Source organism: Heptranchias perlo, chromosome 24 (assembly GCF_035084215.1).
Source record: "Heptranchias perlo isolate sHepPer1 chromosome 24, sHepPer1.hap1, whole genome shotgun sequence".
Lineage (NCBI taxonomy): Eukaryota > Metazoa > Chordata > Chondrichthyes > Hexanchiformes > Hexanchidae > Heptranchias > Heptranchias perlo.
Window position 1 is genome coordinate 19,443,041 of NC_090348.1, and position 13,687 is coordinate 19,456,727.

At 39.1% G+C, this 13,687-nt stretch overlaps 1 protein-coding gene across 1 annotated transcript in view; it reads left to right on the forward strand.

The window, feature by feature from the left end:
- Window positions 1-13,687, forward strand: part of dus4l (dihydrouridine synthase 4-like (S. cerevisiae)) — a 62,691-nt gene that overhangs the window by 8,608 nt on the left and 40,396 nt on the right. The window contains exons 6-9 of the mRNA XM_068004588.1: window positions 670-914; window positions 972-1,163; window positions 1,866-2,058; window positions 12,520-12,568. Coding sequence (XP_067860689.1) covers window positions 670-914; window positions 972-1,163; window positions 1,866-2,058; window positions 12,520-12,568 — 679 coding nt within the window. The remainder of the gene's footprint in view (window positions 1-669; window positions 915-971; window positions 1,164-1,865; window positions 2,059-12,519; window positions 12,569-13,687) is intronic.

Genomic DNA, 13,687 nt, shown 5'->3' on the forward strand with positions numbered 1-13,687 from the left:
TTGTTCCATACAGAGATCAGTGCCTGTATTGTAGTATATTTGGCCTCAGGATAAGAAAGGGAAAAATCAGCCAGGGTCCCCACTCCTGACCTCAATCCAGTGGCCCTTGTTGAAGATGTGCTTGTGTAGATGTTGGATTAGCACAGTATTGTGCTCAGCTACAATGTCACAATCAAAACCCAATACACAATGTCCAAGGTCGGATTAGATAGATCGTTTGATGTAGTAAATTTGAATATGGATATCATATCTTATAGTTTTTCCACTTTCCTCAACCCCGGCCAAGAAATATATTGACTAAAATGGGTACAAGACCAAGAAAACCATGGACTTCTAGAATACATTATGATTTTAATAAGTTCATTAACGTCAGAAGACTAAATTGTAACAACTTAGATGGCACAAGTGGAGAGCATCAGGCTCTTGTGGGAGACTTGAGTTTGCTCTTGTAGAAAGCTTGTTTGGGGAAGAGGGAAAATTGACAAAGAGAAATCTCTTTCCATATCACTGAGCATGTTTTCTGGCAGTTAACAATATCCATGGGTTATACCCTGTTGTCCAAGGAGATTATTGTGAGTTTGTCAGCTTACTTTTTTTTTAAAAAAAGTACAAGCATGCCTTTAATGTGTGTTCAGTTTTAAATAATTTGTATTTGTTTACTGTGTACAGGTGTAATGGCTGCACGTGGGCTTTTAGCAAATCCTGCTATGTTTGCAGGATATGAAGAAACCCCTTTGCAGTGTGTTCGGGACTGGATTGACATTGCTTTGGAGCATGGAACACCATACACTTGTTTTCATCATCATTTGATGTACATGTTGGAAAGAATAACTTCAAGGCAAGAGAAGAAAATCTTTAATGTGCTTTCAAGTACGTCAGCTGTTATCGACTACCTCGGTGACAATTATGGCTTATGAGACCATGTAAACAACTCTTTTTTAATCAGTCTGATAATAAGCATATTTTAAAAGATGTTAAAGGATTTGAAAGGAAATCTAAACTCAACTTTTAACCCTGTGGCGTGTGGTAAAGCAAACCTATTGCAGACAACAGAGGTCGTGATGACACAACGAGCTATTACCCAGAACACCATGGATAAAGGAGAAGTCGTTATGTTCCCAGATATAATGTTACAACTACATTTCCTTGCAACTCAAGATAAGGTGATTTGTAACAGTTTGCCATTTCAGTCGTTTTCACATCGACAGTCTTTTATGTACGGTTGAGCTCTTCGGCCTTTCAAGCTATTTTTATGACAAATCCACAAAATTTTGCATTTCCCCATAAACGAGTTTTAAAAGTGTTAAACTAAGTTGCTTTCACCACTAAAAGTGATACGTATGATTTTATTCCATTTTGTGGCAATTGCTTGATGTAGCCTCCTTTGTATAGTATAACATTTTAATGAGATTTGGAAAGTTGAATATAAAAAAACCATCAAAATATTGCCCAAATATTTAGATATTTATAAATAAGGATATATTGCATCTCTTTACCTCCGAGAGGGTACTCTTTGAAAACATTTTTATCTAAGAGTTGCTAAAGTACACCACTGACCCAGCTCGTTTTGCATTCATCCTGATGTGCACAAAATTCTGCTTCATTGATGGCCTGCATGCCCATAACATCTGTCTCTGTTCATGAAATCACTGGAATGGAAATTCATGATGTTCAATAGAGAGAATTCTATACACAAAATTTGTTCCCAGACTGTCTTGAGCTGTTTCACAGCATAAATATAACCAAATGCAAGTGCTGCATAAAGGAACCTCAAGTGGTGGTCTAGAAGGGTCCTATTACTTAAATATTGTTTCACACTGTGAACCGTGTGGTATTCTATTAATACAGTGGGTAATTAATCTTAGATTTCTGTTCAGAAAGTGAAAAAATACAACTTGCTTCTACATAGGGAAAAAATCCAAAGGCGCTTCACAGAAGAAGAAAGTAATGGACAGACCTACTTTGCATTGATGTGTGTCATCAGTGTATCAGTACAGCCACATGCTGTTGTTATTTGTTATCCATGCTGGCACTTTAGTGACTCTCAAAATGTTGGGGGTATGGAGCAGAGCAGATTTTGAAGTGTTTCTGTGTTGAGGGCAGTGATGACTCTGAATTTGTCGTTGAAGTGTAGAAACAGTTGAATAAATTTGTAATGCTGCTGAAACCTTCATCCATGCCATTGTTACCTCTAGACTTGACTATTCCAATGCTCTCCTAGCCGGCCTCCGATCTTCCACCGTCCATAAACTTGAGCTCATCCAAAACTCTACTACCCATTTCCTAACTAAGTCCCGTTCACCCATCACCCCTATGCTCGCTGGTCAACATTGGCTCCTGGTCCGGCACTGTCTTGATTTTAAAACTCTTATCCTTGTTTTCAAATCCCTCCCTTTCTCCGTGACCTCCTGCAGCCCTACAACCTTCCGAGATCTCTGCGCTCCTCCAATTCTGGCCTCTTGCACATCCCTGATTCTAATTGTTCCACCATTGGTGGCCATGCTTTCAGCTGCGTAGGCCCTAAGCTCTGGAATTCCCTCCCTAAACCTCTCTGCCTCTCTACTTCTCTCTCTTCCTTTCAGATGCTCCTTCAAACCTACCTCTTTGATCAAGCTTTTGGTCACCTGTCCTAATATCTTCTTATGTGGCTCGGCATTAACTTTTGTTTGCTCCTATGAAGCGCCTTGGGATGTTTTACGACGTTAAAGGTGCTATATAAATGCAAGCTGTTGTTGTTAGTTGTAATGCAATAACAATTTTTTAAATGAAGGCAAATCATTTTTAAGATGATTGTAGTATTTGAATGAAGGTATTAAATGTTCTGCTGTAGGATTGCTGATCTTCATCACTGGAGTCATCTTGGCGGTGAAATTTCTCCTTTTGATAATTCCGGTGAAATAGGCAGTGTGCTTACAAGATGTTTGTACTTGCGCCAATATTTTCGTAAAAATTATCAACAGGAATTATTTTCTACCCCCTTGTATGTAAACTTCGCATTTTCTTTTCTCTTTTCACAATGGTTTAGTATTTTAGATGATTATCTAGCAGTTGTTTTATGCAGATGTGGTGAGAATTATTGGGAGTGGCTTTAAATGTTTGTGAATCACAGTAAGAGGTTCAGATAATGTAAGCCACTTACATAACTCTCTCTCTTGATTCATCAGTATTATCTGATCCCTAACTTGTGTTAGTCATTGAAACAAATTCCAACATGTTGTTCTACATAATAATGTACAGATGAAAATCACGGGGACAACATTATTCACTTTCCAGCAAAGTTTTTTTTTCCGCAGTGGTGGGACAAACAGCAATATAAGACAGGCTTTTGCAAACAAATTGCACAATTTTAACTTCAGTAATATCAGGTTCTTTTTCACTGCACATTACAGAGAAATAGCTGTATATTGAATAGGAAGTAATATCTCCATTTGTCACCTTAAGATAATGTAACAATCAGTAAAATACAGTTCCATTTCAGTCAACTTATATTAAAATTTATTATTGGGATAAAGCACTTTTTAAGTTTAGTAAAACAGCAGTTTTATAGTTGCTATGATAAACAGTTTGTATATTAACTTTCCTTGTTATGTTTTATGAAATTGTGATTTTTCTACTTCCGCACCCCCTTTCCAAAGTTTGGAATAACCTAAAAAAAATTGTCTTGGGAAATGGTTGGTGCAGTAAGTTAGACACTACTCTTTCACATCTGGGATCTGGATTCATATTGTAACCCAGACTGATGAGATGAAAGTTTCCTCTGTCAGTTGGCTGTAAAAATCCCATGAAATGGATGAATCTAGTTCCTTGTGGGGATGAACTTACAGCCTAAGAATAGTTGGTGTGGGAAATGGGGGGAAAGTGCCACACTGGTGGAATGGGGAATAGTCTTCTGAGTTTGGGGCTGAAGTACATTGTTGGAGCAGGGTGGAGGGTGCTTTGCTCTGCATCTGGCTGTGCTATACCTGACTTGGTAGTACTGGATGTCTGAAATGGAAGATGTTCCATTCCCCAGCATTGACATCCCTGACCACGATGAGCACAAAAAAAACTATAACAAAATATTGGCCCAGAATTTGCAGGAGTGGGGCATCTCACGGCCTGCCCTGTTAGTTAGACTTGTTCTTGTACCCTTCAGCTCAAAAATCTCTTCACACAAAGTTGCTGGAAGTGTGAGCTGATAACGTGCGGCAAGGGCAACAGGGCATCTGATACTTGCTGAGCTAAAATGTCACCAACTATCACAGACAGTGTTGTCCGTGTTCTATTTTGTACAGTCCTAGAAGTGGTAGGACAAACAGTGTATCTCCTTAACCAATGAGATTTAAGGATTGAGAAATAAACAGAGGAAGGATTGAGAAGGAGGGTAAATTGGAGTGGGTGAATTCAATGTCAAATCAGGTACAGAGAGAGAAAAAAAGAGACAATGGAAAAGTAAGAAAAAAATTTTAAAATAATATTTTTAAAATCCCCAACAATTCACAACCTGAAGGAATGAGACTCCACACTTTTAATTGTTCACTTTCTGGGCAAGAGGTTGATTGGCAGTCATTAACAATTATCACGTTGTTAAAAGGGTACTTACGCTGTTAATTACTAGATTTAACTTTCTGTATCGAGTTTAATGGACAAATAATGTGCAAATGCAGCAACTTCATGAAAATCAAGGGGAGGTTAAGGGCGAGATGCTGTTTTTGCGACGCCAACAGTGGAGGGGCGCAAATCAGCCAGCAACTTGTGATGATTCACAATTCATGGGGTAGCTCTTCTTCACCACAAGTTGCTGGCCAATTTGCACATTAATAACGGTGTTTTTTTCAGGAAATCCTGGGCTATTAATGTCCTTGACTATGCATTGATATTCCAATGGAAAAATTACCACCTACCCCAACATGGAATAACTGCTTTACGCAGAAAGGTAGGCACCATAGGGAACTGAATATTATTTATCCAAATTTGAAAATTGTTTTCTGAAATTATTAGTGGTGTCTTAGAATAGCAGGGCACTTGTTCTGGTAGCAAATGCCACCACTTATAGGACTGTACAAAATAGGACATATTCAACACTGGATGTGATAGTTGGTGGCTTTTTAGCTCAGCTGTAATTGCAGGTCTGAAAGAGCCATGGAGGAGAAACCCACTGTAGAATGTGAAAACTATTTTGTGTATAAAACTGCCAAAATTCTGTTTATTCTGTGGCTTATATTACCTGTACCAGCTTTGGGATCACACTTATCAATTACATTTTGTGCTTTTTTTTTTACATATTGGAACTTGGGTAGTCTCCTTGTCATAAATTACTGCCATAATTTTTTAATCTAAATTTGCCATTCGAAATTTTGGAATAAAAATAATGTTAATAAAATGTTGTGCTTGGTCATCATTTGTTTTAGTTCAATTTATATAACCAGCATCTTTTAATCAGAAAATGTCAGCTTACCTCTGTTGCTAACATTCCAATACAGGAATTTCAATGTAGGCTGACATTTCTTTTGGATGAGAGGCTAACCTCAAAGCCCATCTGCCTATTCCAGTGGTTCAGATGGATGTTAAAGATCCCATGGTACTAAGGCAGGGAGATCGCCTGTGTTCTAGCCAACAGTCTCCCCTTAGCCAATACCACCCAACAAAAACTGATTATCTGGTCACTCATTTGCTATTTGTGGAACTTTACTGTGTACAAAGTGGCTGTCATGTTTCTTTACAAAGAACAGTGACTGTACTTTGAAATAAATAATTGTATGTGAAGTGCTTTAGGGAATTCCTAAGAGACATAAGACAATATATAGATGCAAGTCTTTTTTCTCTATCATAAATTGGACAATTGCAAATTATAGCCAGAAAAATGGCAACCATTTTGTTTAAGGTTTAGATCTTTGATTTGTTTAATGTAATGACTTTAATTAAACATTTTGAATCTCAGGGTAATAAGTATGTAAAGATATGTAAATTTTGGATTTAGGTCTTCACATAAAAAAGAACAATACACATTGCAATAAATTTCCACTATCTTTTTCTACACTTTTTTCCCAAATAGCTTACTAAAAAACATATTTTCTTTCATTGTTATGGGCATACTAACTCCATGCTGAATATGTTAAAACCTGCTATTAAGACATATTGAAAAAAGTCTTGTTGCTCATTTATATTTCTTTTTGAAAACCAAACTTATAACATTTATGGTGTCATGTGTATTTTTTATTAGAAGAATCCAGAAAATTAAGGATGACTTGCCCATAAAAGGCTAATTACAGTGGTTACTTACTTAATCTCAATCTTTTGACACCTAGATGTATGGTATCTTCGCTGTTCTAAACCATCACTAAACTTCTATAAATTGCAGAATACCACTTTAACATTTCAGTGACTGAATTTTGTGAATAAAATGTAAAATGTCAGAGAAATTGCAGTAAAAATTTTTATACAAGATTTTATTATTCAAACGTTTAGGTACCAGTTTCCTAGAATCACATAACGGAAACAATTAGACAAAAGAATGCTATTAGCAGGAAGCCTGGCCTCCAATATTGGAATTACAGGCTCACCCCCTCTGATTTTCTTTTGTCCTCTAGACAAAATGGTCTGGATATTCCTTCCGTCGGTGGGGTTGTTCTGCCATCCCTCCAGCTCTGCTGCAATCCTAATCCATTTTCAGAATTCATTGGCCATGCAGGGCAGACTCCAAGTGCAATTCCCCCCGACTAGAAGGAGCCTGCCAGTACCCAAAAGGAAACGGAGACTGCGCTGCAGCAGGAATGCCACTCCAGCACCAGAAGAGACAGCGAGGGTCCTTAAAGGGTATGAAGAGCCCTGAAGAAAGCAGAAGATGCAGCTTTGTAGGCAGAGGCAGAAACTGAGGCTTACAAAGGTAAGTGCATGGAGGCAAGATTGGAAGGAGAGGAGGCCACTACTAGAACATCGTCCATATCTGCACATCAGGCCATTACCGCCACGATGCGGGGCCAATTGCCATCTTCCACCAGGCCGTTTTGGGGAGCGGCGGTAACTGGGACAGGTGGGAGGGAAATGGGATGGGAAGCCAGACGCCACCAAACCCCTCCCTTTCACTGGCATTTAAATGAGTCCAGCAAGGAAGGGATGCTCCTGGTGGGGGGAGGTAAATCGAGGTCATGGCAGGGAGGCAGCAGCAGCTTTACTACCCAATTACCCAGCTGTTTCTGCTGCAAAGCCACCTAATTTTGGGTAGGATAGTAGAGTAAAATCCAGCCTGATGCTTACAACTCAGAGGCCAACAGAGGTCACCATAGGTGAACTGGTGTCACATTTTGAGATTATTTTTTTACTATTTTCCACAGAAGGGATTTTGAAATGAGCTACATTTGAATATGTTTTAAGTTATGGAGTATCCAGGTAGGTTTAGAATTCTCCTTAGAGCCATATGCTGCAGCTGCTGAAGAAGAGGAGTTTAGGTGCTAATGAGTCAGCATTGATGTGCTTACACAATGACCAGGAACAATAGTTAATCCATCACCTCACATTAGGCTTCCCATGAACTTCCACATCTATTATTAATGGGATGACCTTTTCAAGTGAGCCCAGCATAGGGTAGCTGCCAAGAATCCACTCTTGTAGGGGGAAGTAACCAGTTTTATTGATAGACCCACTGGCGAATCACTGAACGGGGAGAAACAGGGACTGCAGCCAGAGATGAAATGAAAAGATCCTATGTTCAAGGTCAGTCAGTCCTGTTAGGTCTGGGAGGGTAGTCTGGTCTAGTAGGGTAAAACTCACTTATTATAAGGCAGAGCCAGAGAAAACCAAAAGGCTGGTTAGAGAAAGATAAGCTGGTCCACTAACACAGGATTGCAGAGTGTGATTTGTTATTTTTACTGATTCACAGGGAGATCAGTGAGTTCTTATTATAACTGTCACTCTGTATGTTCACTTGTTGTCTGTAACATAAAGCAGCATAATGATTCATATTTAGCCTTGTCTCACTAGATGTTTTCACTCTGCCTACTGAAAGATTGTAAACAATTTTACAACACCAAGTTATAGTCCAGCAATTTTATTTTAAATTCACAAGCTTTCGGAGATTTTCTCCTTCCTCAGGCAAATGTTTCAAGAAAATCTCCGAAAGCTTGTGAATTTAAAATAAAATTGCTGGACTATAACTTGGTGTTGTAAAATTGTTTACAATTGTCAACCCCAGTCCATCACCGGCATCTCCACATACTGAAAGATTGGTGAAGTGCATGTGAGGATACCTGTGAAAGACACAATATCCAGTTCAGAACACAGGGTACTATTGTCACTTCTCAGGTTACACTATCATGTGATATTGGAAATACAGGCACACTCATCAGGGGATGGGGGGGTGGGGAAGAGGGTAATACAGCAACAGAATAAGTTGATAGTTTGGATGTAGGAAGCAAAGTTCAGTTAGAGTTAATAAGCAGTGAAGTTGCACGTTGTTTGATTTAGTCGGAGGGAGCACTTGGGAAGCGTGTTGAAATTAGGCTAAGGTAGAGTTTTGGCCAAGCATTGAACAGATACATTGTTCATGCCAATGTTTAGTTGTAGGAAGTTCTGGCCTGTTCACGACTTGAAGTCAGGTAGTACAACAACGGTGAGAGAGAGAATGACCAGTTGTATTAAAAACAGATAACTTTTTTTTCGCTGGTGGGGTTACATCTCTCTCTGTCTTTGTTATCTGACCCCTTGTGTATTCAGTATTCTTGGATGTAATGTTTCCCTGACTAACCTGTCTGAACACCATCCACTCCTTTGATTGCTGTGATTATCTCTCTGCCGAGGTGTGATAACGGGCAGTTGGAAAGATTATCTGTAATCACCAGGCATTGTTCTGTGACTATATATGCGGTGCCTTTATGGAACCCTTCACTCACCAGACGAAGGAGCAAAGCTCCGAAAGCTTGTGATTTCAAATAAAGCTTTTGGACTATAACCTGGTGTTGTACGACTCCGTACATTAATCTAGACTAGTACTTCAATGCAATGCTGCGGAAATGCTGGTTTATTGGAGGCCCTGTTCGGGTGTACATAAAAATGACCCCATGCCTCAACTCACAGAGTAAGGAGTTCGTCCAGCCTTCTGGCCAACATTTCTCTCAACAATGAAATACAGATTAACTGGTCATTCATCCCGTTTGATAAATTTGTTGTGCACAAGTTGGCTACTATTTTTGCCTAAGTAATTCATTGGATGTGAAACATTTGGAACGTGAGAAGGTGCAAATATTTTTTCTTTAAATACCAATCCTATTTGGCAATGTTAACGTTTTTCCTAGTGCTGACAATTTTGTCATAGTTTCATAGGTTGCCAGTGATCACACTGCAACTTTCGGGTTAGGAGTTAAAGGTCACTGTTGGATTGACCCACATTATTTTGAGACACTATCACAGATCACTGCCCAGCACTTTCAAGCTGTTAGTTAGTGGCCGCGGCTGCTAGCGCGCGGCAATGCACGCACCGTGCGCGCTCACGCAGCATTCTACCATTTACGACGTCCTTTGCTGCGTGCGCCGACGCAGTGTCGTGCGAAACGAAGAGGGTTTTTTTTTGCACATTGTTGGAAACGCTTAAAAGGCAAGTTTTGGCCGACGAAGAGTTTTCGGCTGGTTCGTGTTTATCAAAGAGTGTTGGGGAATCTAGCGCAGTTTATGGAACTGTTTGGTAAAGTTCTATGGATGGGAGGATGAGACCCTAGGGCGGTACAGGTTGTCACCGGATTTGTGCCGCTCGCTGGTGTGGTGTTTGGATTAAAGCCGCGGAAACGGCCAAGTAACTCGCGTGTGCGGGGTTCCTGTTCATGGGTGTGTTTTAATATACACACACCTATTGAACTTTATGCCCTAAAATTGACGAGATCTGCTTGGCCTATTGTCATTTCCGTGTTTTTTTTGGCCCATCCCTATTATGATCGCAACGCCCCTCTTTTTCTCTTTCCTTTCCCCACTCCCCGCCCCGTGTAAATTTTGCCCCAAAAATAGGCCTTCACTAAATAAGGACCTGTCCGGTAAACCTGGTGCGTAGGTCATGTTTAAATGTAAATCTGGTCTTTGTTTTCAGTTGCTTAAAACGTCCTAAAAGTTTTGATGCTATTTAAAGTGTAACGAACGTAGCAGGCGCGTTGCTGTAAATGGAGGCAGCGAGTTGATAATTTGTTATATTTCGTGGGTTACGTTGTTGCAGCAGTTGTAGGATAAGGGCGTGATGGACTCGGCTAGATTTTTGTGTGGTTATTGTGGCTGCCCATTCTTGTGTCGTACTGCTTAGAGGTTTCCGCCCCTCAGTCAAGATGATACTTGTTTTATGTATTTTCTTTAGCAGGAATATTTTTGTCCTCATTAAAGTGAGGGATATTACTGGGGACGAGAACACTTTTAGACAACTAGAATTGTGTTGGAATATTTTATTTTTTTAGGAAAACGCCATTTGGTCTATGATGCCCTGGTCTTGAGAGCCGAATTATGAATTCTGAATTCTTGAGGCACCAAGAACACTTGAGGCCCCTCTGCACCGTTCCCTCTAAGGATTAAAATACAAACCCGTTTTTAAAAAAAGCATTAAAATAGACCTGTAGAATATTTATATGTTGCATTAATAAAGCAAATCATAATCACTATGCTGTGTTTAACTGATACTGATCTAGCAGTTGTGTGCAGTTTTTCTGTGTTATGGTGAGTTTTACCAGGGCCCCATATTTGGCTGGGGCCTGTGCATTCATCTGCCTTTTCATAGATCAATCCCACATACCTACCTCTGACTGTATTCTTCAATCCCTTTTTCCCAGAAAATCATTCAGTTGTCTGTTGAACTCATTTATATTGTCTGCTTCAATAGTGTTGTTTGGCAACTTGTTCAACAGGTCCATTGTGATAAAATCGTGCCTGAATTCCCTTTACTCCAAATGCCTAACTTGTGCTGACTGATATCTGAGCCATTTGCCATAATGAACAATTTATTGGGTTCAACTTTGTCAGTAATCTTGAAAATGTAATGAAAATCACAAAGTCTGTTCAACAGAAAGCAAACCCAACTTCCTTAACCTTTCCTCAACTTAAAATTCTCAATGCTTGGAATTGCCTTTGTTTTGCTCAAAAGTTTTTTTGCCCACAAAGTTGCTGGAAGTGCAAGCTGATAACGGTGCAGTGGGGCATCTGGGACCTTGGTGTACGGCGGGACCAACGTTATATCTCCTTAACTTAGGGTTAAGAAATAAATAGAGGAAGGACTGAGGAGGGTGAATTAGAGTGGGTTAATTTAATGTCAAATCAGGTACAGAAAGAGAAAGAAAGATTGGATTGAGAGAAAAAAAAAGAATTTTTGTTTTAATCTTAAAGTTTGACATTTTAAAAATCTCCAATACCAATTCACTACCAGAAGGAATGAGACTCTGCACTTTTAATTGTTCACTTTCTGGGCAAGAGAGGTTGATTGGCAGTCATTAACAATTATCATATTGTTAAAAGGGTACTTGTGCTGTTAATTACTAGACTTAATTTTCTGTGGTGAGTTTAATGGTCAATTAATGTGCAAATGCAGCAACTTCATGAAAATCATGGTGAGGTTAAGGGCGCGATGCCGTTTTCATGAAACAACTTGTGGCAATTCGCATTTCACGCGATAGCTCTGCCTCGCCACAAGTTGCTGGCTGCTTAGCACAATAATAACAGCATGCGTCGTTCACACGCTGTTATTTTTTCAGCAAATTCTGGGCCACTGATTGTTTCTCACAAAGTCTGTGCAACAATAAAATGGAATATGATTTTTTTCATTGCAGCTCCAAATGTTTAAATATGGACCAATACATTAGTTTTGTACTTGCATTTACATACATGCATATATACTTCACTTACTTTTCATAGCATCAACTGCAATGAATTGTTTACATAGAAATTACAGCACAGAAACAGGCCATTTGGCCTAACTGATCTATGCTGGTTTTTATGCTCCACACGAGCCTCCTTTCACCCTACTTCATCTAACCCTATCAATATATCCTTCAATTCCTTTCTCTCTCCTTGTACTTATCTGGCTTCCCCTTAAATGCATCTATGCTATTTGCCTCAACTACTCCATGTGGTAGCAAGTTCTGCATTCTAACCACTCTCAGTAAAGAAGTTTCTCCTGAATTCCTTATTGGATTTATTAGTCTCTATCTTACATTTATGACCCCTAATTTGGATTCCCCCACAAACGAAAACATTTTCTCCATGTCTACCCTATTGAACTCCTTCATAATTTAAGACCACTATTAGGTCACCCCTTAGCCTTCTCTTTTCTGAAGAAAAGAGCCTCAGCCTGTTCAGTCTTGATAGTTATAACCTCTCAGTTCTGGTATTATCCTTGTAAATCTTTTTTGCACCTTCAGTGCCTCTATATCTTTTTTATAATATGGAGACCAGAACGGTGCACAGTACTCCCAAGTATGGTCTAACCAAGGTTCTATACAAGTTCCAAAAGTGTTTTCATCACAAGAGCATTGTCCTGTATTAAGTCACTTAATACATGCTGCTATAATGTTGACCTTTTAGGCAAAGTTTTCATTATTGACAAAATTACCACACTAAATGCATTACTGCAGTATGTTATTGGCAGTGTTGCCTACAGAAGTCATTCAGCATGCCGCAATATTGCTTAACTTTTTCTTGTACTTCATTACTAAAGTTTCCGTGCGTTGAATTTGGCAACCTTTAAATTCAGCAGTGTTTTGGCTTTGGATGGAACTAAACAATGTGCCTGTCAGCTGCTTGCTTCATGGTAGATTATATTCAGATATAACTTAACATAACTATCTATTAAAAGTCTTGTGTAAAGAGTGTAATTCCTGTATCTCACTTTTCTGGCTCACTGAGCAATGCCACAGGAGATTTGCTCTCTGGACATAAATATTTGAGATGTCTCTGACACTTCCGACATCAACATATAATGCAAATTTGTGTCATTTTTTAAAAAGTAGTACAAAGAAACAAAAGCAGTCACTTGAAATGTAGTAAAAATTCTCCAAGAGCACACTACCAGAGCCATAATTTCTTTAGCCTCTTGGTTGACCTTTCCACAGGGTCTGGATCTCCAGCCTGATGGGGTGAATTATTCAAAAGTTAATTGCCAGTGTTTACTTATCAATTAGACTTAATAGCCTTAAAGGAACACACATCTGCATTTTAGCAGAAGAATAACATTGTACTTTACATGGTATAATGTTTCCATTCTTATAAAAGTGCTCCCTCTGATTTACCATGAGCAGCACTGCAGGAAATTTGGTACTACAGTAATATTAAAAATGGTACATCAGCATATGCAGATGTCCCTTTTTTTTAAACGGATACAAAGCAAAGTAGTTTTTTAAATTAAAGAAGCCAGTCTGAAATCTCCAAGCAGTCACAGCTGTCCTTTAATTGACATCAGTTTATAAGTAGCTATAAATTCTTGGATTTGCTCTACTAACTGTAGTAGCTTTAAAAAAAACCACAGGCCCACTTGGCAGCTAACCATCATAACCATGCTTCAGACCAATCATGAACAATGCCACAGGAGATCGCCTAACAAAAAAAGTCTTGTGTCACATATCAGTATTGCACTTGAAAGCATCGCACTGTCACATGCACCAGCACAACAACTTGTGCCTTTAATATAGAAAAATGTCCCAGGTTTAAAAAAAAATGAATGGGTGCTGAATCAAAGAAAAATATATTGGGTGGG